General features: G+C 37.8%; 1 protein-coding gene across 2 annotated transcripts in view; it reads left to right on the forward strand.

Moving 5' to 3' along the window:
- The first annotated feature begins 4,935 nt into the window (after positions 1–4,935).
- CABLES1 (Cdk5 and Abl enzyme substrate 1) overlaps positions 4,936–24,981 on the forward strand; it is a 43,538-nt gene continuing 23,492 nt past the window's right edge. For both annotated transcript variants that reach the window (XM_081950978.1, XM_081950979.1), the window contains exons 1-2: positions 4,936–6,104; positions 19,443–19,514. In XM_081950978.1, the coding sequence (XP_081807104.1) occupies positions 5,407–6,104; positions 19,443–19,514 (770 nt within the window). In that variant the 5' untranslated portion in view covers positions 4,936–5,406. The remainder of the gene's footprint in view (positions 6,105–19,442; positions 19,515–24,981) is intronic.

Below are 24,981 nucleotides of genomic sequence, written 5' to 3' on the forward strand. Positions count from 1 at the left end.
ACACAGCCCTCAATGAAATCGAGTTTGACACCTCTGCTCTAAGCCCAAACTCTCCTGAGATTGTTATGAAATAAAACAGGAACAGTTTTACTTCATAACCTCTGAAGGAAAGAAGGGATATAAATCTAACAAAAAAGTTATGCAAAAATATTTTAACTTTTTTTTAATAAACTAGTTACAAGAATAATGGCTTAGTATGATGTCTGCTTCAGGGTTAAGTTACAGAATCAAGAAACTGAAATCTAGTACTGATATCTATAATGTTTTGGGCTGTCAGAATCCAGGCATAGGTTTAGCATATGTCTTGCTAATTGCAGATCAATTCTGCCTGAAGTCTAAATTAGAATAAAGTAAACAATTTAATAGAAGTGTGAATGTGACAGGCCGCAACCAGTTTTGTAGGATTCTGTGGGTGATTTAGCAAACTAGTTAATCAGCTGACTGAGCTTATGATCTTTCCTCATGTCCAAATTACCATACAAATATTTCTTGTTCAGCAGCTATTCAGTTATGACATTGCTGAACAAGGCGGCTTAATATCAGTCCTTGTCATTGTAGAAGTAGTTCATAGGACACTCTCCTTGCAGTCATGTGATCTGTTCCTTGGCAACCAGCTCGCAATTATGTTATGGGATCCTGTGGTCGCATGATCACCATTTTTGATCTTCAGTGCCGGCTTCTGACAAGCAAAATGAATGGGAAGCGAGAAAGTCACAAATGGCAGTCACGTCATAAATATCAGCCAGTTGCCAAGCACCTGAATGTTGATTATGTGTCTATGGGGATGCTGCAATGGTCACCAGAATGAAAAACAGTCATAAGTCACCTTTTTTCGGTTTCACTGTAACTTCGAACTGTTGTAAGTCGAGGACTACCTGTATAAATGGCTAAAAGGGTGCCATACTTAGTTTTATGTTTAGTTTATATTTACTAACAGAACTTGATAATTTCATCTATTTTGTAAGAAGTAATATGAATGGGGTTTGATGTTAATGCTTACTGATGTAGAAGAAAATGGACTATAATTTTAATAAGTGTCTTGCAGGGTAAGCTTTCTATAATTATTTTCGTTTTGTCTAATGTAATAAAAAAATCTGTGCTCACAAGAACAATAAGACATACATTCAAATGGGTGGTATGTTGATACAAGTCATACATAAGATAATAGAAACACTTTCTAATGGAGAAGATCTTTTAACAGTGGAAGAGCAGCTTGGTTGATAATTGTCCTGCTTCTGGTTCCAATTAAACACTCACTCAAAAAGTTGCTATGGGAAATAGTAGTTTACTCAAGGCCAAAAAGTAAGAGCAGATAAAGATTACAAGCCAAAACAGAATCTCTGAAAGAAGTTTGCTTAAGTGGGTTTTCTTTAATGGCAGCACACAGAAGTGTAGTCCAAATCCAGTCCAGAGATCCAAAATCGAGGTCAGAATTTCATGAGCAGAATCCACATACAAGTATCACACAAAAGCTAAAGATTATATAGATAGTTGCTTCCAAGGGATCAGGAATCAGGAATGCCTCTAATCAAGAGATGCATTTGGTGCTTGGCAAGGAACTTCATAGAAATGTCAGTTTCATTTCACTCTGCTTGCTGGGTTGTTGGGGCTGGTAGATCTTAGGTGGCCACCCTCATCTGACTTCTCCAGCTATTCAGATAGTGCCTTTATTTGATTTGTTTCATATGATTGAGTTTGTTTCTCCTGAGGCCGACATTTCACAAGTCCTGTTGGAACAGCTTCTTCACATTCAGTCACTGTCTGTTTCCTAAGTCATGACAATATAAATGGGGCTGCTATATGAGATTCCATTCCAACAGTCCTTAAATCATTGCACTGGCTGCCTGTGAGCTAAAGGCAAAATTAAAAGCTTAAGTCTCAAAGACTTAAAATCTCCCATCAACATCACCAATCGTTTAGAATTAATTTCATCCACTTAGACCATACACAAAATTCTAACCATGGAGTTGACTCATAATAGAGCGTCAAAGTACTGAGGATTTAACAGCTGCCAGCTGATGAAAGGTTGTAAACTGTAATTTGTGATATGATGCAATATAAGGCAAGGCTGATGCAATGAGGTGTCTATATATATAGGTGGTCATTAAGGGCATTTCTCTCTCTCATCATGTATTTCATTTTCTCTCCTTGTGTCCGAGCTGAGTGGTAAGGGAATTTATCTCCTGCATGTATATTCTGTATATATTTTGTATATAAACCACTATTAATTGTCTAAAGGTTCCGTGTGTGCTGTGTATTGATCCTGGGTTTATCTCATAATAGTTACGTTGCCAAAACTCTGACGTAGAGTTACTGCCTTACCTACTGTGTCCCGTCCCGTCCCGTCCCCCCTCCTCCCCAATTTGTGAAATTCTCTTTCTGGATAAGAATGGCTGCCTCTGATCCCATTTAGACCCATGCAATAGCTCTAAGACATGGTTATTCATCCAGATATATTGTGGATAAAATAGCCCCAGCTGTTTTAATGGGCTTTACATTTAAAGAAATAATGAGACTGTTTCAATATTTCCTTATGGTTCTTGTTAATCCACTTGTCAATGTGAAATTTATAAAGGTAATTCAAATTCAGCTTTGCAGCTGAAAAATCATGTACTTACTAGCTAGTACCATTTACTGGATGAAATAATTTTCTCCTACTCATTTTTTTGATCGAAAGCTACCTTACCCTGAAATAGAAGAGCTGTATTTAGCTCAAGACCATTTACTGACTGTTAGTGTCTCTCCATCTTTTACACAGCAGCTTTTTCTGGAAAAACAAGTGATAGAATGTGGTCAACTATGGCATTTGAATAATCAAAGCCAGGCATCTAAAGAGTTATTTCTTTTTTAGAGTCAATAGGTTCTATATATATCTTCTTTCCTAACAAGTTTAGTACTATATTTATCCAGACTTCCTTGCATATTAAGACTTTAGAAGAAGCTGTTAATTCGCTTCATTATTAACCCAAAGCATCATTTTGAATTTTTTAGACAGATAAAACATGTAAATGAATAATTTTAAATATGACAGTTGAGCTACAGGTGCATATTATTTTGCTCCTAATGGAAATTATTGAAATGTTATTGCTGATTAAAGATTACCATATTTGTCCGAATTCATATATGTATTATTATAGTCGTGAATATTAAGTATATGCATTTCTATCCAAAAGATATTGTGAAATCATCGAAAGCATTAGAAGTGTGGCAAAGCAACAGCAAAGCCTTAACTGTTAAATTCACAAATCATTTCAGCTGTAATAGCTGTCCAGACTCTGCTAGAAACAGTTATAGCTGCGGACTGTTGTGATGGCAACAGAAGCATTTTGGAGAAGTGAGAAACTAATGGACACAAAGCCTGTGGTTATGATGACATGTGGATGAGGAGAATGTACAAAGTCTTGTTAGCAATCAGTAGCTTCATAATACCTGAGAATAAGAATCCATAATCAGCCCAAGGCAAAACCAGTAATTTCTCAGGAACTGAATCAGTTTTACAGTTTTGATTTCATACTGCAGAAATATTTTTAAAAAGACTGGAGGTCAAAGTACAGATAGTTTTTTGATGTATGCTAAATACCAAAAGATCTTGACAAGCTTAGCAGGAATTGTCATTGTGTCTGTTCCTCAGCTTAGATATCTTTAAAAATAGTGATGTATTTTTGAAGTATGCATTTTTGTTTAGAACTTAATCCATTACCTAAAAAGCTATCTACTGAAGGGTATAGGAGGCAGAACAGAAGTAGGAATTTCTAAAACACACAATAAGCTACCACACATGTGGCAGTTTGCCTAGAACTGCCAACATCCTCCCTTAGTCTGAAAGAAATTGAAACATGATTGGTGAGGATGCCAGACAAGTGAAATAAATATTTTATATCGTGAGTTGGTTTTTTTTTATAAGGAAGGAAATTGGTATTACATCACCACATATTCTCTTAACCATGCAATAATTTGCTATGTATACCAAATGCCCATAATTATAAAGACATAAAGTGATATATCTATGATCATCTTTTCAAGAGGAATCCACAAGCCCTGCAGAAAAATATATGAAGCAGTCTTTTAGTGAGTCAGATGGCTGGTTTCATCTCCTATCTGCAAAACATAAGACATTTGGAAAACAAAAGGGTCAATGTTGGGGTTTTCTAACTGCATATAGTATATTTTACAGCTCATTGATACAACTGGGAGGAAATGCTTGCAAAATAATTTGCTCATTTTCTACTTCAGAATTGTGCTTACTTTTCCTGCTGTTTATAAAATGCAATACGTGTCTTATTACTCTACTGCAGCTGCATTTCTAGAAATTACTTTGACGTGTTGTGTATTTAGACTGATTTGTTCTACACGTTTAATATAAATGGTGGGAAATCAAACTCACAAGAATTCAGAAGTCTTCCATCCTTTTGATCCAAGCCACTTTCCCTGCATGGGTGCCCTTCATCTGGATTGGGTTTAAAGTAGCCATAATTTCCAGGCACTAATTGCAATCAGAGTGGAACTCCAACACAACTGAAGGGCTCCCAGAGAGACTAGAGTGCATCTGGAGTCTTTAAGGGACATATTTTATTCTGAAGATATCCCTCAAGAATAAAAAGGAAAAGAATTTGTCAGTCTGGTTTCATGGTCAAATTGGGAGTGGAAGACAAGTTTTGCTGCCTCAGACGGGGAAAAAGCAGAACGTGTTATGTTCTGAAAGGACATAGTTGTTAAAAGCCGACCAAGAACCAGAAGGGGATCCATCAATTTTGAGATCCCATCAACTTCTAGGGAGCTGGTCCTATTTATGTAAGCTCCTCATGACCATGTGCTGTGCAACACAAGCGGAACTCCACCTTCCTCGCTTCCCCTCCCACTAAGCAGATTGGGGGGTGGGGGGAGTAAAAGGAAGAAAAAACACTGGAGGAGCTTCCTTAAACCTAGTTTCCTCCTCTTCCTCCTCTCCCTCCCCCACCCTTTCTCCTTCCTCCTCCTCCCTCTTTATCCTCCTCCTCCTCCTGGCCGGAGCTTTTGTTTTTCTTCCCAAGCTATTTCCCACACGTGATTGCCGTGGTTTTGCGCCGAGCGCTCGGCGGGCTGAGTGCACCTATAAATGCTAATAACTTTGGCCCAGGAGAGAAGAAAGGCAGGAGCCAGAAGAGGAGAGGAAAGGAAGGGGAGAGGTGGGGGTGCCTAACTCGGGCGCTCTATCCATGCAGGCGGCCGTGGGGGAGGCGGAAGGCATGCCATGCAAGCCAAAAGTCCCCTGCTTCGCGCGGCTGGCGCTCCCTCGCCTCGCCCCAGCTTGCTGCTAACCCTCCGCTCGCCGCCGGGGAGGTCGCGCCTGCCGCTCGAAGTCTCATTCTTGCCCGCTCCGAGGGAGGGACAGAGGGTGGACGGGCGGGCGAGCGAGCGCCACAGACAATGGCGGCGGCAGCGGCGGCGGCTCCTCCTGCCGCCGCCGCCGCCACTACCAGCAGCCGCAGCAGCCCCGGTGGGGCCAGCAACGGCGACGGCAGTACATTCCACCAGCAGCTGGAGCCCTGCTTAAGGAAGCCGCCGCCGCGCATGGACCCGCGGCGGAGGCAGGCTGCGCTCTCCTTCCTAACGAATATCTCGCTGGACGGGCGGCCGGTGTTGCAGGGCGAGGAGGGCGGCGAAGAGAGCGACGTCGGCGCGGCAGCCGCTGCAAGGACGGCTTCTGCTGCAGCCTGCGGTATCAGCAGCAGCAACAGCACTCGGACTCGTCGGGGCAACCTGAGCGCTTTCCAGTCGCCCGCCCCGCAGCAGTACGCAGCTTATGCCAGCGCCTGCGGTGGCAGCGGCAACGTCAAGCTCATGAGCCCCTTGGGAGCGGCTGGCCAGCCGCAGCAGGGCGAAGACGACGAGCCGGAGGAGGACGAGGACGAAGATGCCTTCGCTAGCGTGGAGGTGCCCATCGTCGGCCCCGCCGCCGCCGCCGCCCTCCCGGGCTCCTCTGGGACCCCCTGCGCAAGGGGTCGCCTCAACTCTTTCACTCAGGGAATCCTGCCCGTCTCCTTCGCCAGAACCGCCCCACAAAACTATTGCTGCCTCGAGCAAGGCCCGGTGGGCGCCAGCGCTTTTGAACTGCAGAGGTCCAGGTAAGTGGCATCCAGAAAGGCCTCCAATGGGGGTGGGTGGCTTCTTTTCTTCAAGAGGGGGAAAAAAACCCAGAAGGAAACAAACGAGGGTTTAAATCTTACCTTGAACCTCTTTTGGTATCTAAGGTCTGAGATGTGGAGATTTGAGTTTTGTATCACTCGGCACCTGCCCAAAGGTATGCCTCTCTTTAAGAATATATAAGGGGTTCCTGGGCTGGTAACATCAGGAGCGGGCTATAGTTAGTTCTTAATTTTGATCAGTTATATATTTATTGCTGCAATTTATGTGCCACTTAATTCCAAAAAGGCTTTGAACAACCGCCATGAGAAATGCCAGGGCTTGAGGCGTCTCCAAATTGTTTCCACTTACTTTCCAATGTGTGTACACAGGTAGAGGAGTCAATGTTAACATATTGGTGAAAAGAAAATATTTTCTTCGTGTTCAGAGAAACGTCTGTGCTTTGAGGCTCTTAATATTTAGCAAAAAGGGATTTGAGCTGAACAATGAAAATGTGGTGAAAAGGGGTCAGGTGCAAATATCATGTAAGGGGAATTAGTTGTTATGCATTGACACTGTTGGCACTGATTTGATTTTTCCCCCAGTACATCTCTGTAAGTTAAATCAGAAGTCTAATACACTATCCTTGTCCACAGGTGACTTGTTGCACCTGTCTGGCCTCAGGAGCTAAAATAGGTAGGGCTTGGTTAATAGGTGGATGAAAAATTAAGAAATCTCAAGGCTAAATGGCTAACTAAGGAGTTAAAACACCTTAGAAAAATGCACTGGCGACCCACTTCTGTATTGTAACCAAGAGGATTGCAGCCTCTGTTCCTAAGTAAAATGAGCATGATGAATTTCATCAGTGTTTTGAAGGCAACTAACCAAATCTCAGCACTAGACTTAAGTCATTTTCTTATTGTGGAACTTTGGGGCAATAATTTCTAAACCTGCTTTTTAGGCTAATGGAGAAGACACTTTTTTCAATTGCATTTCAGCCTCTGAAATTACCACTTAGTACCACTCATCAACAGATGGCCACAATTGAACCCAAAATTTCTGTTACCAAACAAGGCAGTTAAATGAGTTGTGCCCCATTTCTCCACCCTTTCCCCACAGTTGTTTAGTGACTCACAGCAATCATTAAGTGAATCTGGGTTTCTCCTATTGATTTTGCTTGTTGGAAGCCTGTTGGGAAAGTTACAAATGGTGATCACATGACACCCACACCCCCAACAGTGCAACTGTCATCAATACATGCCAGTTACCGAGCACCTGAATTTTGATCAGGTGACTATAGGGATGCTGCAAAGGTCATAAGTGCAAAACAGTCATAATTCATTTTTTTTTCAGTGCTGTTGTAACATTGATAGGTCACTAAACAAAAGTTTGTAAGTCAAAGACTAGCTGTAACATTTAGAACAGCACATAAATGTTGTTAATTCTGAAATTACGTCTAGTAATCAAACCATCAATTAAAATGTAAAGCTATTTCTGCACCTTGATCAGATCATCCTTTCCTGTTCCAGTTGTTAAATTTGGTGACAAAATAGTACTCCTATAAGGGAAGAAACTTCGCTGCTCAATACTTATTGATGCAAAGAAGTAGCTTAGAAAATTTCATTTACACTCCCCTCTCCTTTTCTCTTTGGATGCTACTTGTAAACCATCATAATGGGTTTAGCATATTACAAGGGGGTCAGTAATTTTCATTTTTAATGGCGTCATCATTTCATGAAATCATAGTGAAATTAATGAGAAGCAAATCTCCATTACCTTTCTGAAGGTAACACTGGTAGACTGTCAATTAAAATAACAGTCATATCTAATCTTTTGTATGTTTTCTGGGGAGTGTTGATCTTAGTATCTGAAATCTTAATCCTTTCATTTATTCTCTTCTGTTATCATGCATTATTTATGAGTTGATGCATCACCCCATCACTTGCACTCTGTTGTTTTTCAGCATTGATCTTTATTTAATGGGAAGCTGCTACAGCCTATTTGTTTAAAGCAGTGCTTCTGAACCATGATGGCTGGGGAATTCTGGGAGATGAAGTCCACATATCTTAAAAGTTGCCACGGTTGGGAAGCATTGGTTTAAAGAGTAAACGTTCTATTTATCTTGGAGGTTAGGCAGGGCTGGCCCCGATTGGCTTGGATTAAGGACCATTTGAGAATTCCAAGTTTGTTGGCTGGACAAGGGAATCAAGAAAAAAGCTTTGGAAGAAGACTGAGCAGACTTAGAAGTAGAAATGGAACGATGTGCAGAAACTTACACAAACGCCGAGATGGGTTTAATTCAAAGCATCTTTATCTTACCTATTTATTAAAGAAAGTTTTCTAAGCAGTTATCGGTGAATAAATAAGAGCAACAATCTGTAAATCTTTCTCCCCTAACTGCTTTAAACTTGATTTAGATCTTAATAAGAATAATTGGCAGAAGGCAAGCCTTTGGTTGCTGCAACTGAAATTTCAGGTTTATATCTGCCCCAGGATATTAAGTAGACTCGCTGATCTGGTTAGGATAAAAAGAGTGCATGACAGAATCAAGATAGACGTTTATAAGGGTAAATGTGTATTTATTTGCTGCAATGTGCGATTGCTTGGATAAGGATTTATATATTTATATTAGGTTTCTCTCCTTTTTTTGTTCCTGTGTGTCAATGTTAACTTCGGGTGGCTACTGGAACAAATGACTGCAATTTTCTTGGCGAGGTTTTTAGGAATTGGTTTGCCATTCCCTACCACTACACCAAAGTGGCTCTCTTGCTCCCATGGAAAAAAAAAATTTATTGATGGGAAAATATATCCATGTAAATAATACTACCCTGTTTCCCCGAACATAAGGAACACCCCCCCCCCGATTATAAGCCCAATCGGGCTTTTGAGCACGTGTGCTAAAATAAGCCCTCCCCGAAAATAAACCCTGAAAATATTGCAATACAGCAGCAGCCATAAAGTGACCACGCTCGCCACCTCCTGAACCTCAAAAATAATAAGACCTCCCTCCCCGATAATAAGGCCAAACACTTATTTCAGCGGTCAAAAGAAAATAAGACCCTGTCTTATTTTGGGGAAAATACAATACTTCTAAAGAAAAAAAATGGGTTTAAAAAGTAGGTTTAGAAATTATTGCCCCAAACTTTCACAGTTGCGACCAGATTCTGGGGGCAAGATAGTTTTTATAATAAAATGATCAGTGGTAGGCTGTAGGCTGCACGGCATGAGAAAAGGTTAATGAATGTATTGGTTAATGTGAAATAACTAATATCACAATAGTCTTCAATTTTCTGTCAAGAATGTAGCATATAAAACAAAATCCCTCTGAGATGAAAGGGAAAGCATTTGATAGTCTTCACCTACCAAATCATGTTAATAGTAGCACAGAAGATTAATTTCAGTAGTCGAAATTTAACATTTATTTGTGATATCCTAGTGTTTCCATATTACCAATTCAACCTTGCTTTTGTTTTTCTTTACCAATTTGAAGCATGCCTTTTGGATCTTAAAGGCTTTATTTAACTCTTCCTTTTAAAAAAACAAAATAGAGCTAAAATCATGCTCATACCAAATTTAAATAAGATTGAATAATTTTTGCTTCATTGTGTTTTGGACCCGAGCCATTGTTTTAGAGAACAAGCTGTATACCAATCCATAATATGGTTTATTTGTTGGGTATAACATGTTCTGTCAAAACAACGATTGCATTTTCTTAATCTGGATTTAGCATGTGTAAACACAGCTAATAAATTCTTCTAGATTTATTTTGCATATTTATAATAATGCCCTGGCAATCATTTGGCATTTAGTTTAAAGCCCTGAAAAGGATTGTATTTATTATTTAAAATGTTTATATTCTCTTCTGGTATGAAATAATCCTCAAAGTGTACCAGAGATAGTCCTTGCACCATTTACCTTGTACATGTACCATTATACAATGGATGCAACTCACTGTTAAGTGCCATATTTTCTCTGCTTCAAATATTTAATTTGAGTCTAATTTAAGTATGTTGTTACCTTATGCAGAGTGATATTATGTGACAAGCCAATGTATACTTTACCACTAGTTGTTTGCCAGAGGTAAAACATTTCCACTGATGGGAAATTATGATCCAAAATATGTGAAAAGCACCAGCTGAGAGAGAAGAAGCAGAATCATGGTGACATACCACTATAAAGCTCGTCCATCCATTCATCCTTTTTTAGCTTTGCAGAAATCTTTGTATAAGTATCTTTTGAATGTTTAATTGGTTGAATCATATTTCTTTCAGTGATTTTTCAGTTTTAATTAATTCTAATTTATTTTATTGAAATACACCATATAAATAAGCAATTTTTGCCCTTTGAACTACATGACCAACTGAAATAGATGTCAGATGTTTTCCCCACTGTAAAATATACTACATCAATTAAATGTGAAATATTCACATTATTACTCCATTGATAGAATATAAAACTCATATATAAATGAGATGTTCTCCATCTCAGTTCTCCTGTGAATTGTCCATGAAACTATGAAATAGCATTGCATATTTTTCAACGAATGCCAAACCATATTTTAAAACTATTATTATTACTTTTTCTTTGCTAGTCTAGTCATTCTAAGGGAGAATTTATGAGTTTCATATACCACAGATCTGTCATCTCAATCTGTCATTGAGTGGCAAGGAGTCAACATTGACTTGAAGATGTATTAACACACAAAATCAAATTACTTTCATAGGAGTCTGCGACTATAGTATTATGTCATTGCCATTATATTCATTTTTCTCGTATCTATTTTATATCAAAATAGGTAATATTGTATGTTTTCACAAATTATCTGCTAAATACTAGTTGCAGTAACACAAAATGCTACAATTTGGCTTGTGGAATCTGGAGGACACTCTTTCTTTTTTAGTGTCTTCATATACATCATTTTAGCTGTGCTTTTCAAAGTAAAGAAACTGAAATGAGCCTTAAGAATAAGAAACTTAAATGCAGTATCTACGGAAGCTATCTTCTTTGCATATATTTGTTTTCCATGCAGTGTGATGTCATTTTGTACTGCTTTATTTATATGCTATCTCATTTTGGTAGAAATATAATTGTTGCATTTACTATGATATAAATTCTGACTAAATATGGTTAGAATTCAGCTTCAAGGCATTTATTACTTTAAAGGAATCGTTCACATTTCTGATTACGTATAGAAGAGATTAACTGAATATAGAGCAGATTCTCCTCCTGGAAAAAGTCTTCTGGCATAACCAGTTATGCCAGTAGGAAGTAGAAATGATGTTTTTGTTTATTTTGGCTACTGCATGTTCTCATGTGATACACTTTGAAACTATGGAATAGTTTATAGATTATAAATTATATATTGCATAATTTTATGTATGTATGGTATGTCTGTTTGTGTGTGTACATACATACATACATACATACATACATACATACATACATACATACATACTTATAGATTAGGCACTACTGTTGACTTGAGTGTCTTGTAATTTCATTTGTTCAACCAAATTCCAATACATGCAGAACACAATTCCCTAAAACTAAATTATGTGGCCTGATTTGGTAAGTTGATATAGTTATTTTTTGCACTGTGATCCTTCTTACTGTTTTTGTTTAAATTTTCATCCCAATATCAGTCACAACATATATTTTTTTAACTGTGTAAATTATTGTATAAACCAGGACCTGATTTTAAGGAAACCCCAATGGAAATTCTCATAGATTTGGGTAACCAATTAGAATATGTAGCTTACACTGCATAATCAATATCCTCAAGTCAGGGAGGAATGAGGGCTTATCAATGAAGCTGTACTGTACTTTGAAGGAACTTAAAAGTAAGTACAACTTTCTCTGATTATTAATGTGATTTCAGAAACTTGTTTTATATCTGTTGCATTTGCTATATTGATCAGATTTGATCAAGCATTTTATGTAGATCACTAATTGCAGATATTGCTTAAGGCACCATCTGAGAAGAGACATCTGATATATGAGCGATTGGAAAATCTTATTCTTTGCGTGGTCCTCAGTTTTGCATTTCACAGCATACGCCTATGGTTCCCATGTCTTCATGAGACATTGGAGAATATCTCTTCTAAAATTGCATTAAGAAAATGTTATTAACTATGTAGTCAATAACAATCAACACCAACTTGATGGCACATAATCGGATCAAAATAGCAAGGGTGATAGCAGCTGCTTATTTGTTAGTAAGGAAAAAAACCTTGAAAAATAAGGTGGTAGGGAGAAATGGAAGATACTGAAGGAACGTGGGTAGCTACCAGATTTACTTGAACTCTCACTGCATGATTTTGTTGCAAATTTGTCTTTAAAATTGATCAACATAATTATAAACACACTCACGGAACTCTTTGTATTATGTTCTTCAGATACTAGGGAATCTGTTATGCATTTCTTAATCTTGAGAACTTTAAGATTTGTGCATTTCAACTCCCTGAATATAAGCTTTTGTGTTTGTGTGTGCATGCCTGTGTGTGTGCATGCCTGTATGTGTGCTCACTTTGAGATAACTAAAGTGTGCTCACTTTGAGATAACTAAAGTCTTTCATCAAGCAGTTTCATTAAAACACATCTACCTGCAATTACACAGAATTTATGCACTCCGTTCACATTTATAGAGGGCAAAAAGTTAAGGAATAAATGAGTAAATCTGTTTAAACCAGTGTTTAATCACTCATTTCTGTGATCCTCTTAAAGTTCCTACAATTGTTTTATTTCAATGGAAAGAACAGCCACTTGGTGATAGATCTGTGCCATCTATTATGAATGAAGGAATATAATAGTCACTTACAGTGTGCATAACCTGTTTTTACAAAGCATCCTGAAGCTGCTATAAAACTATAATCAGAATTCTTTGGCTTTTCTGTTTATGTTAATAGTTTATGTTATTATGTAGTGATACATTTAACAAAGTTATCATTGTGTGGTTTGGGTAGGGATTGCATATCCCCTGCTTTTTCCTGCCCCCCATGCCTAATATTTTGTAAAACTGTTTAGATGTTAAGATACTAATAAAGGTTTACAGGTCCTCCCGGCCAGTTGTGACCAACTCAAGGGGGTGGTGCTGTGTTGTCTGACAGATGCTTCTGTCATCATGTGGCCAGCATGAAAGCACGGAATTACGTAGTACCTTCCTGTCAGAGCGGTACTATTTAGAAAAATTATTAAAGGTGGATATAAATAGATAATAAATAAAATGACAGAAAAATCTAGCCTAGAGAGATATGAAAGGGACACCCTCCCCTCCTGTTATAAAGCAACCATCACTAGAGAGTCTACTCTGGCATGAAGCCAAGAGTCTTCTTTTTCCTAGGAGTCATTGTCTATCGATAGCAGTGTCAATTCATGGGGGACAAGGCATATGTTGGAAATTCAGGTGGAATTATTAGGCACCATATGGTACATAGATGTAATTTGCCTCTTCCCACAACCTCACATATCTCATGGGAGCCTCTCCAGTGAGTTCTAGATGGTCCCCCTCTCCTTATGTATAGAATCCAGAATTTGTTCCATTTAGTACTTCTCTTATCCATCCACCAAAATGGAAGTGGGGGATGGGGAGGGAAGGAGAATAGGTGCCAAACGCAAGGGACACAGCTGCTTCTCTTTGTTAGGGTGTGAATTCCGCCTTGAATTAAGGAGGTGTGAATCTTGGCATCCCTTGTAGCATACTTTTGAAATAAGCGAAAATAAACCCGAAGCAAGATCTAATAAAAACATTTTAATATAAAAGAAAATAAAAATACAAAACTTGCTAACTGAATTAATTACATTTTGGCAAAGCTATATCCCTGTCTCCTTTGGCAGGCAAACGGAAGATCAGAAGAGAAAGTTAAGGAGGAATGTGAAGGAGCAGGCGCACTAAATCATTTGCAGATAAGAACTGTGACCTGCGCAGTAAATTTTCAGCGCAGCTAGCAAACCAATTAACGCAGTGACACTCTTGAACAAAAAGTAACTGCTAAAATATCAGATGAATCATCATTGAAACAGAAGATTTCAGACACAAGACCTGTGGATTAATTTGATGGATACTAGGGAAAGTGTCAATAAAATTTGAATTTAGCTTCTTAGAACAGGTTGGTCAGTTGACTAAATTCTTCAGTGTGAAGAAATCCCTTCCCCCGATGATAAATTTTAAGAGGGAAGTTACCTGGAAGCTTCTGTGCTTTTGAATCTTTCATAGGAGCATTGGCTGGCTCTGGAGAAAGAAAGTCAAGGAAACATGAAGTCCCAACCCAATGTTTGTGATAATACCTTTCGGGTGTAGGATGGAATCTAATTGACCAAACTTCTAGGCATGGGCAGTAACTAGATATACTGAGATTAGGATTCAATTTTATTTTGTTGCCTCAAAATCAAGCCTCACATATTTTCTGCAAATCAGATTTTCTCTGGCACCTAACTGCTATCTTAGATGGATCTAGCCATTTTTCCTTCCTCTTTTGAAGCTTAATTCTTTTTAAAAAATGTAACGCCATTGGGTATTTTCTTGCCACTGTTTTTTTTAATAAACTTTAAATACAATTTTTAAAAAGATACTTTAAGAAGAGACTGGACCATTTGTCTGAAATGGTTTAGAGTTTTCTGCTTGAGCAGGGAATTGGACTAGAAGACCTACAAGGTCCCTTCCAATTCCTTATTCTGTTACTCTTGGTGCCAGTTAGTTTTTTGAGCAGTTATAATCTGAAAATAAACCTCTGCAAATTGACTACCAGTTATTAAGCTTAAGATAGTCAATAAATATATGTGTGTGTGCACACACACATTTGCAGATGTGCGTGCACGCACACACACAATCTTCTTTTGGCCTTTCTGTAACTTAAAAGAAGATGTTGACAGGAAACATTAGCAAAGAGAATAGTCGTTGCAACATCTCAAGACTGACTGGATGGAATACATTCAGTTGGAACAAAATAGACAAGAGTAACCCCTTTTCCATATTAATGGGTGTTGGCATCAAAATGTCAAATAAAAATAAAGAAGGGGCCGAATTTGTATTGTGACATAGTGCATTTTTTGTCATTTTGATGAAATGTTGACTTGGTGCCCACACCCTTGATGTTATCTCCTGTATTACTAGCATATTGTTTTAGGACAATGACATTATCTTCATAATTAAGTGAAATAAAAAGTCCTTTTTATTGTATACCAGAATACATGTGGCTTATGTACAAGTGATAAGTATATAAACTTTATACTCACTTTTAAAAAAATGATGATACTTTGAAAAGAAATTAATGTTCATAGCCTTCTTTCACACATGATCTTTTTTTTAATCATCTTCCATCATGTTGCATCTTGTTTTTAATATTATACCTTAAGTGGACATACATGATTGATTTAAAATTCATTTCTTTTTCTATTGACATGGTCAACTTACTTACATAAGAATAATTCTGCAGCATTTCTTGGACAGGTTTTATAGAATTACTGAGACATATTATTGGAAGGCCTAAACCAGTGATGACGAACCTTTTCGGCACCAAGTGCCCAAACTGGAATGTGTACACGGGCGCGCGCCGGAGCGCCATAAACCCGAAGATCAGTTGCTTGTTGCACACATGCCTGTTTTTTGGCTGTTTTTCGGGCCGCTTTCAGGCCAATTTTCAGGCTGCTTTTCGGGCTGTTTTCTGGCACTCTGACACCTGTGATGACCAGCTGGCTGGTGCGCCGGAAACCAGAAAATCAGCTGGCGATGGCATACGTGCCCACAGAGAGGGCTCTGCATGCCACCTCTGGAACGCATGCCATAGGTTCGCCATCATGGGCCTAAACAATGTAGTTTATTCATGAACTTGGCCTTGAAATGGCCACAAAAAAACAGAAAAAAATAAAAGCAGTTCCACTTACTCTGCTGCTTCAGTTGGACCTTTGTATAGTTTTTAAATAATTGCTGAACAATCAGCATTTTCCTAATAATAGGCATAGTCTAATTAGGAGTTTGAAGTTACTGTTAGCAACATCTAAAGATGTTTGATTTGTTTGTTTGATTAAGCACTCTATAAATCATCAAGTGGAACTAGATATTTTTATAGGTGTCCAGATAAAATAAGTAATCTGACAATACTATTCAGTTGTCAGTGTTCAATTGTGTTTACTCTTTAAGGACAAGTAAGTATAGCACAATTTTTAAAATACCGTTAACATTGCAAGTAAAATATTAAATTATTTTACTAAAGGAGATATACTTCTTTCAAATAATGGAGGTCTCATTGAGTTCTACAGAACTGAATGGTCCTGACCTCAGTCCTGATATTTCAAATGCACAGATGACAGTAACTCTTCTTTATAGGCATGCCTTTGTAAATAATGATGTTTTTGTTCATTATTTGTTGCAGTACTCTCACGTCTATCTTGTAAAAATTATTCAAGTGATGTTTTTATAACACATTTTAACGATCTCTGGCCTTTTCATGTACTACAGAAAACAAGTAATTCTTTATTTCTATTCTTTTGAATAAGGCTGTAGCATGGAATATGCAGTGAGGGAAACACAGGTCAAATGATCTAGATCCCAGTGCAAGATAAAAGGCGAATTGTTACATCTGAAATTCATTATATGAAAGCTACCACTTGTGGACCAGTTGTGTGTTGTCAACTGGTTGGGTAACCCACACTCAGAGAAAGTCAAAATTTATGGGCCTAAATTGTATAGGTTCAAAAGATGGCAATAAAGACAATATACTAACCTAAGGACATGATCTGTGCAGGAACTTGGTATATTCTGATGAAAAGAAGACTGAAGTTGTTCGAGTACATGAAAGCATATCAAATGGGCAGCAACTATTTTGCATTGCTAAAGAAATTCAGACCAGAAATAATGTGTACAGTAGAAAATACTTGTAGCTCAGGCTTTAGATTTTGGCAGAGGTTTGCTTTCCAAGCTTGTTTCCATTTAATTCCCAAATGTTTCGTTACCAGACTAGGTAACATAATCAGTGGGAATCCTGTTACCTAGTCTGGTAATGAAATGTTTGGAAACTAATGGAAACAAACTTGGAAAGGAAACCACTGCCAAAATGAACGCATACAGGTTAGAACTATCTACATCTTGCTTAAACACAAGGGAAAACTTTCCAGTAGTAATATCAGTACTATAGTGGAACCAGCTAATTATAGAGTGATGAGTTCTACAGCTCTGGAAGTTATTAAGATAGCCACCTCTCAAAGATAGTTTAACTGGTTTCCCTGCACATTGCAGAGGATTGACCTAGATCAGGGGTGTTAAATTCGCGGCCCATGGGCCAGATGCGTAACATGCTGCCCACTACCGGTTTAGCGAAGGGGAAAAGTTGCAATACGTCACATGATGACAATGTGATGCGTGTTGGACACCCCTGACCTAGATGAATTTCACAATTCTATAAATCTGTGAATGTAATGTTGGATGCATTTGAATCTTAAATTACATATTGATTTGTTTACTTATTTATTTACATCCATTTAGGGGAGGAGATAGTAAATCTTGGAAAAAAGTGATATATTAGAAAAAAGTGAAAGAAATTAGAATGTAAGTAGAAGACTTTCAGAAATATAAAGTACAAATCCTATATAAAAACAATATTGGAAAACACAATGCATAGAAGAATGAAAAATGTCTATAACGACATAGGTTATGGCAACTGCTTAGAACAGAAGTAAGAAAATTATCTTACCAAATGCCAAATAAGACTGCTGGGTAGATTAATGAAATAAAAAAGATTGGGAATAAAGAAAAAATAAAATTTGCAAATGAATTTGTCGATTACAGTATTTCTATTAAAAGAAAGAATGCAAGGAAGCTATTGTATAATAAATACCGAGAGGAAGCATTGTTGCAAAACAAAATGTGGTCAAGAAAACAAAGAACATTTAAGGATGCTGGAAGAATTATTTTTTAGATGATTGTGTGACTAAAAACAATGCATTAAAAACTTGAATTGAAAGAATTACCATATATATTAATGTGTGTGAAATATTGTTGAAAAGGAAGCCACGCATGCTGAGCATATTGAGATAAGATTCAAAGTGCAACTGGTATAGCTTGAGAAATATTGAAATATGGAACTGGTATACTTATTGACAGTACAAGCAATAATTGAACATTCAGATACATTTCACATACAACCCATCTATAGGATGGTTATCCAAGTTTATACTACAACCAGTGAAGCAGAAGAGGAAGTTGAGTGAGTTTTGCCCCATTTTACGACTTTTCTTGCCACATTTGTTAAGTGGATCACTGCAGTTGTTAAATTAGTAACTGGGTTGTAAAGTGAATCTGGTTTTCCCATTGACTTTGCTTGTCAGAAAATTGAAAAAGCTGATCACGTGACACAGCAACCATCATAAATATGAACCAATTGTCAAGCATCCGAATTTTGATCATATGACCATGGGGATGCTGTCATTGTAACTGAACTGTCTCTAAGTGAGCTGTTGTAAGGCGAGGACTACCTATAATTGAGTTTTAGTGCTTATGTCTGCCTTGTTTTCCCAATTAGAAGGAGGCTGTGTGCAGATACAGAACATAGTTTCCTATCTATTGTTTATTAAATTTGACCTGCATGTTTAGTGTGATGTGTGAAATAGAAACATAGGTAGCCCTCACTTAGCGCTATCTTGTTTATCAACCATTTTGTACATTGGTAATGAAAAAGTAACCAATCCTAGCATTTACCACCTTCATAGGTCTGTAAAGCAACAGAAAACTGATGTTACATTCTAAGCACAATTGTGATTTCACTTAGCGACCACTTCACTTAACAACCAAGTTGCCACTCCCAATTGTGCTCACTACCTGTATTGATTAATGCACAAAACAATATGTTCCTCCACCCAGGGCTTTAAACCAGAATCATACCATGTAAACCAGTTAGGCTGAGAAGCCAAAAACAGAAGAGGAGAGAGTGCAGACATAAAGCTCCTTTTGATTGGCAAATTGTAAACAGGATTTTTTTTTGAAGAACAATTTATTAACATGGAAATTTTTTATCAGCCAGTCTGCTTATATTTTTTCTAAGATCTGTAACATGCCTGTTATTTGGATGTATCCTATTATAGGACCATTCTAAAATGGTGTATCTCTAAATGTCATCTTAATTTTAAAAAAATACTATGATTTTACATTAAAATAGGTTGAAGTATAACCCTTTTAGAATAGAGGAATTAGGAGTACCAGCTTGAATAAAAAGTATTGTTTTATTAGTACTTTACATCTTTAACGGCATATCTGCCACTTTATGGCCATTCTGAGCTGTTGCCATTCCAAATTCCTCCAATTTGCAAAAATTTAAAAAATTTAATTTCTTTCTTTCTTTTTCCCTTGAGAGACGTCGGCTAATTTCCCAGAGATCTTCATTGGAGACTTTGGAAGACATTGAGGAAAATGCTCCCTTAAGGAGGTGAGGTTTTTTTCCTGATTTATACTGTATATGTCCGTGATGGCGAACCTATGGCATGCTTGCCGGAAGTGCATGCAGCGCCATCTCTCCGGGCATGCCAGCTGTTGCTCTTCCGGGTTCCGCACTTGCCAGCTGGTCTTTGCGCAAGTGGGAACACAGGAAACCGGAACAGCAGCTCCCTGGCATGCGTGTGCACGCCAGGAAGCTGTTTCCGGTTTCCGGCACGTGCATGCACACCAGCCACTGGTCTTCATGCACATGCATGCCAGAAACCAGAAGACTAGGTGACCGATGCGCATGTGCATGCCGGAAATTGGAAGCTCAGCTTCCCGGCACTTGCATGCGTGCCAGGAACTGCTCTTCCAGTTTCTGGGGCTCCCGTGTGTGAGCACCAGGGAGCCGCTCTTCTGGTTTCCGGCACTCCCCTGCTCATGCTCCCGTTTTGGCACTTGGTGCTGAAAACATTCGCCAACACTGCTTTATGTTGTTCTGTCATTCACATGTACTATAATAGGAATTCAGAGCAGTTTGTATTCACTGAAGCTAACAGTGATTTGTGCAGTAACTTACTGTAGTGTGAGAACAAATTGTTCAATGTGTGATGTATCTCAAAATCCATTCTGGTCTACTAGGCATATTTTTGTATTCTTAGGCAAGATGATTAAATAGAAAAGCTCAAGGCAGGCATATCTGGGTTCTTAATTGTATGATAAAAGAAATGAGTGGAACTACTAGTCAGTCATGAGCTTTAGAGATGTAGTTCATATTCTTTTTATTCGAAGGAACTTCAGATAAACTAAATAGCTAATAGTCAGAACAAGCAGTAGTCTTGTTCTTACTATTAGCAAAACAATCACAAATATAGAAGAGATGTGCTAACTCAGAACCTGCACCAAACAATGCAAAAGTTGTCACTCGGCACCAAAAGAAATAAAAAAGTGAGAGTAGACAAAAATTGTTGGGATGTATGTTTTGGAGATGAGGTAAACCAAGAGAGACCAGCCTTCTATCCTCACTGCCTTCACTTCAGGGGTTAGGAAAAATTAAAGAAAGTTTTTGGAGAAGATTAAGAGAAAATTAAAGTAGCTTTTATTGCTCAGGAGTGGGTAGCCTTTTGTGACTTAGAGCCATCCTAGCATTTTTCCCACCTCTTGTTGGTGGGAACTGGCCCATATATTTTCAACCTCATAACTATGAGAGACTCCAGAACCTCTGGAAAAAAAGGATTTTGTGCTCATACAGCCATGGAATCACAAATTGACCACCCATGTTAAAGAAAGAAATGCTACTGTTTGAGAAAGCTGGTTTTAGGAAAACTTGCTGCAATAAATTTTATCTAGTTTGCTGGGATATTGTTTGCCCTTTAGCCTTGCAAATGCAAGGGGTTAACCATATTTAGAAATTGATGGCCTGGAGGTATTTTGCCCTCAGTTTTCTTAGATTGGTAAACAAAGTTTTAGAATACTTTGCTGTCTCTTTTGGTTTTAATCAACATATTTCATCAGTAGACTTAACCAACTCATTGCTTGTTCCTAATTCTAGATAATATATTAGCAACAGTATAGTTCTATTACGTTACTTCCCTCCAGTGTAAAAATAAATCATTTATTTTTTCCTCTTTGCTGTTCTTTAGCTAAGAACCCTAAGTTGATTTTTTTTTATCCCATGGCAGCTAAATCAGCTTAAAAGTTTTTAGTGGATACTTTGTCAAATGCTTTTAAATGCACCAAAATATTTATTGATGAATGTACTCAGTTAATTCACATGGCTCCCACTTTGAAGGTAAGCCAGAAGGCCTTGAAGACTTGGTTAGTGTCTCAAACTTGGGGCTAAGGTGTATGTTGAGTCCCTGTTATTTGTTTTCATTACTGCATATTGTATGTTTTCTGGATGTACGTGATTCTTTTTTTGGCTCAGTTTTTTGTTACTTTCTAATTTTTAATTGTAAGATGTACCAAATCATTTCAGGTGGCTTCTTTGTTTAAAACATAGTGGTTTACATAGCAAAAAATATTCCTAAAGCCTTGTAAGAGAGAACCATGCAGAGACCATGTCAGTTAGGTTTTCCTTCCAATTAACCTTCTACTTTCAAGTTTCTATAAATCCAAATTTTTGTAACATGTTTGTTGTGTCCAGATTCTTTTTAGGTTTTAAGCCTATCCTATTTATGGAAAAAAATGTATTGAGGACTTTGCAATTAAATACTTACATATTCTCTCTTTCTCCATCTTTAATTTGAAGCCAGCTTTACTAAATCACACCTTGTTCTAATTATCAAAATATAAACCAAGAACATGTGAAGCACTAAGCATCTTCTTTAGTAAGAGGTCTTTTTTCTCATTTAATCATGTTTTATGTTTCAAAAGCAATTTTCAGGCTACTTTTTTTTAAAGCACCTATAATTTGTACAGCAAGAAAAAAGTTGCTGCTTTGTCTCATCTCTTTCTTATGCTAACTTCAGAAGAATAAAAAAACATAAGTAAACAAGAGCTCTACAAACTCACAAAGCCCTCCTAGAAGAAGATTGTTCCTATCTGTTACACTCCTGTCAGTTTTTGTTTATTCAGTATGGCTGTTATAATATGTCAAATGCTTTGCAGCTGAGCAACATCATGGGAGCATTGTACTGTTTTTAGTGTGGTATATTTAACACCGTCTAGAGTAAAGACAGGATTTTGAAAATTGTAAAAGGAATTTCAAGTCTTCATTCATAGTGAGATAATAAAACAGGGTTCCTTTGAATTACCTGGAATGCTTCTTTCTGATTTTTTTTTTCTCCCAGACTTAAGTTGCTGTTTATGCAATAAGCATATTATAAACTGTAAGAGTTTAAGCCTGGTCATTTGTGCCTTGAGTGGTAAACTCCAGGGTGATTCTATGATCGATTCTATGTTCTATATCCATTTGTTTGTTTTATTGGCTGTTTGTAATACCTTCCGGTTTTCTCTAATTTCAAAGTTCAAAAGCATCAATACTTTTTCTATCTTGGACTTTTCCCTGGACAATAATTTTAAAACTATTTTAAATGACTTTTGTCCATATCATTTGAAAGCAAAAACCAAAAATATATTAACCCATCCAGAAACAAATAATAATAATAATAATAATAATAATAATAATAATAATAATAATAATAATAATAATAATAATAATAATAATAATAATAATAAAAAATTTTATTTCTAGACCGCACCCTTTCCTTGGCAGGACTCGGGGTGGTGTACAGTCATGTTAAAACCATATACAAATACATAGACAGAAGCGTAGACGTAGACATAGACATAGACGTAAACGGAAGAGGTAAAAAATATACTGTACAGTTCTTAATTAAAATACAAATACAATTAAAATTCCCTTAAAAAATTCCCCAATAAAATGTTTAAAATGTTTGCCAGGAGGTAGAGATGAAACTATCAATCGGCTAAGCCAGCTAGTCGGAACAGGTGAGTCTTGAGCTTCTGTCGGAAGGAGCGGAGGTCATTTGTAGTTCTAATATCGGGAGGGAGGTCATTCCAGAGGGTTGGGCCCATCACAGAGAAGGCTCTACTCCTAGGCGCCACTCGCTGGCACTGCTTGGTGGATGGCACCTGGAGGAGACCCTCTCTGTGAGAGCGAATAGGTCGTAGAGATGTATGAGGTGAGATGCGGTCCCGCAGGTAACTAGGTCCCATGCCATGGAGCGCTTTGAAGATAGTAACCAACACCTTGAAACACACCCGAAAAACCACAGGCAGCCAGTGCAGCTCGCGCAGGAATGGTGTTATATGGGAGTATCTTGATCCTCCCATGATAACCCGCGCGGCCGCATTCTGAACTAGCTGTAGTCTTCGGGTGCATCTCAAGGGGAGCCCCATGTAGAGAGCATTACAGACAAAGAAACAAAGATAATTTGTACAATTAAATATTATTGGCAAACAGGAGGAATACTTCTAATTTGTCCCCATATAGAATTTGTGATCTACCTGTCTCTTTACTTGTGCAACAGTTGAGCCAAACACTATGTAAACTATGGCAGGAGATTAATCACAGCTAACAGAATTTTGCTTTATTCAGAAAGGGGTACTAGGGAATATAGCTAAGTTGTTTCTGGTTGTCTCTGTATGGATGTGCATACACAGTCGTTTCACTTTTGTTGGTGAGGGAAAAGAAAACAAGCAAAGTGTGCACATACAAACATGTGAAGATGATCCAAAACCTCATTGTTCTAGAATCTAGATGCACATCATAATCAAGAATTGATTTCATTGTCTGAAGATCCTTCAACTAAATAGCTCTTTTTGACATAAGCTGCCATCTGTAGTAGAGAATCTGTATTGGTAAAATAAATTGAGCATATTAAAAGGAAGGCTTGATTGCTCTGCAAATCTGTCTAGGGGTTTAATCATGTGATTTGGTATGCAGCAGAAGTTTTATTTGATGATCCAAAACCAAGGTCTAAAATTTTCCCAAGGAAATTGCTGATTACTGGATAACAAGTGCTAATTCATTAGCTGGGTAGCACATCTGTCCTATCAGGAGTCGTGTGTGTGTGTGTGTGTGTGTGTGTGTGTGTTTGAAGGGAAGAAAAATTGGAGAAATCCTTATGCCTCTTCTATTTTTTAGTATTCTTTTGGGGGAAGGCTTTAATTATGAAACCTGCCATAGTTACTCTTGCTTCCATTGTTTCAAATTAAAGGCAAAAAGAATCAACAGTTGAAAATTTTGAAATGGCCACTTCTCTTAGTTCCTGTATTTTGAAAAATACATAACTATTATTATGTAACTCCCCTTATCATCTTTATGGGCTTAAGTTTATCAATTCATTATTGTTTAAACTGAACTGAAAAGGTCTGCTTTTTCTGTCTCTTAAAGCAAAAACAGAAATAACAAAATGATGTGGTGGCTCAGTGGCTAAGATGCTGAGCTTGTTGATCAGAAAGGTCAGCAGTTTGGCAGTTCAAAACCCTAGCACCACATAACGGAGTGAGCTCCCATTACTTGTCCCAGCTTCTGCCAACCTAGCAGTTTGAAAGTATGTAAAAATGCAAGTAGAAAAATAGGAACCACCTTTGGTGGGAAAGTAACAGTGTTCCGTGCCCCTTCGGCGTTTAGTCATGCCGGCCACATGACCACAGATATGTCTTCGGACAGCTGGCTCTTTGGCTTTGAAATGGAGATGAGCACCACCCTCTAGAGCCGGGAACGACTAGCACATATGTGTGAGTGGAACCTTTACCGTTACCACTTTCTTAGTAGTAAAATGTTATTTTATATAGCATGTATAACTGTACATTCACAAGAATGAAAGTGTCGTACATTATTTAAATATTTGTATAATTGCCAAAAGAAATGTTTAATATTTCATATCATTTATTTAAGGCAATCTTTCCAGTGGCGTTTTTCACAGTGAGGTATCTTTTAATTGGAACCCATTGCGATTGCCAAGAGCAATAGAAAGATGTTACAAGGAGAGCAAATTGGAATTATG

Source organism: Natrix helvetica (assembly GCF_964273705.1).
Source record: "Natrix helvetica genome assembly, chromosome: 4".
In the NCBI taxonomy this organism is placed as follows: Eukaryota; Metazoa; Chordata; class Lepidosauria; order Squamata; family Natricidae; genus Natrix; species Natrix helvetica.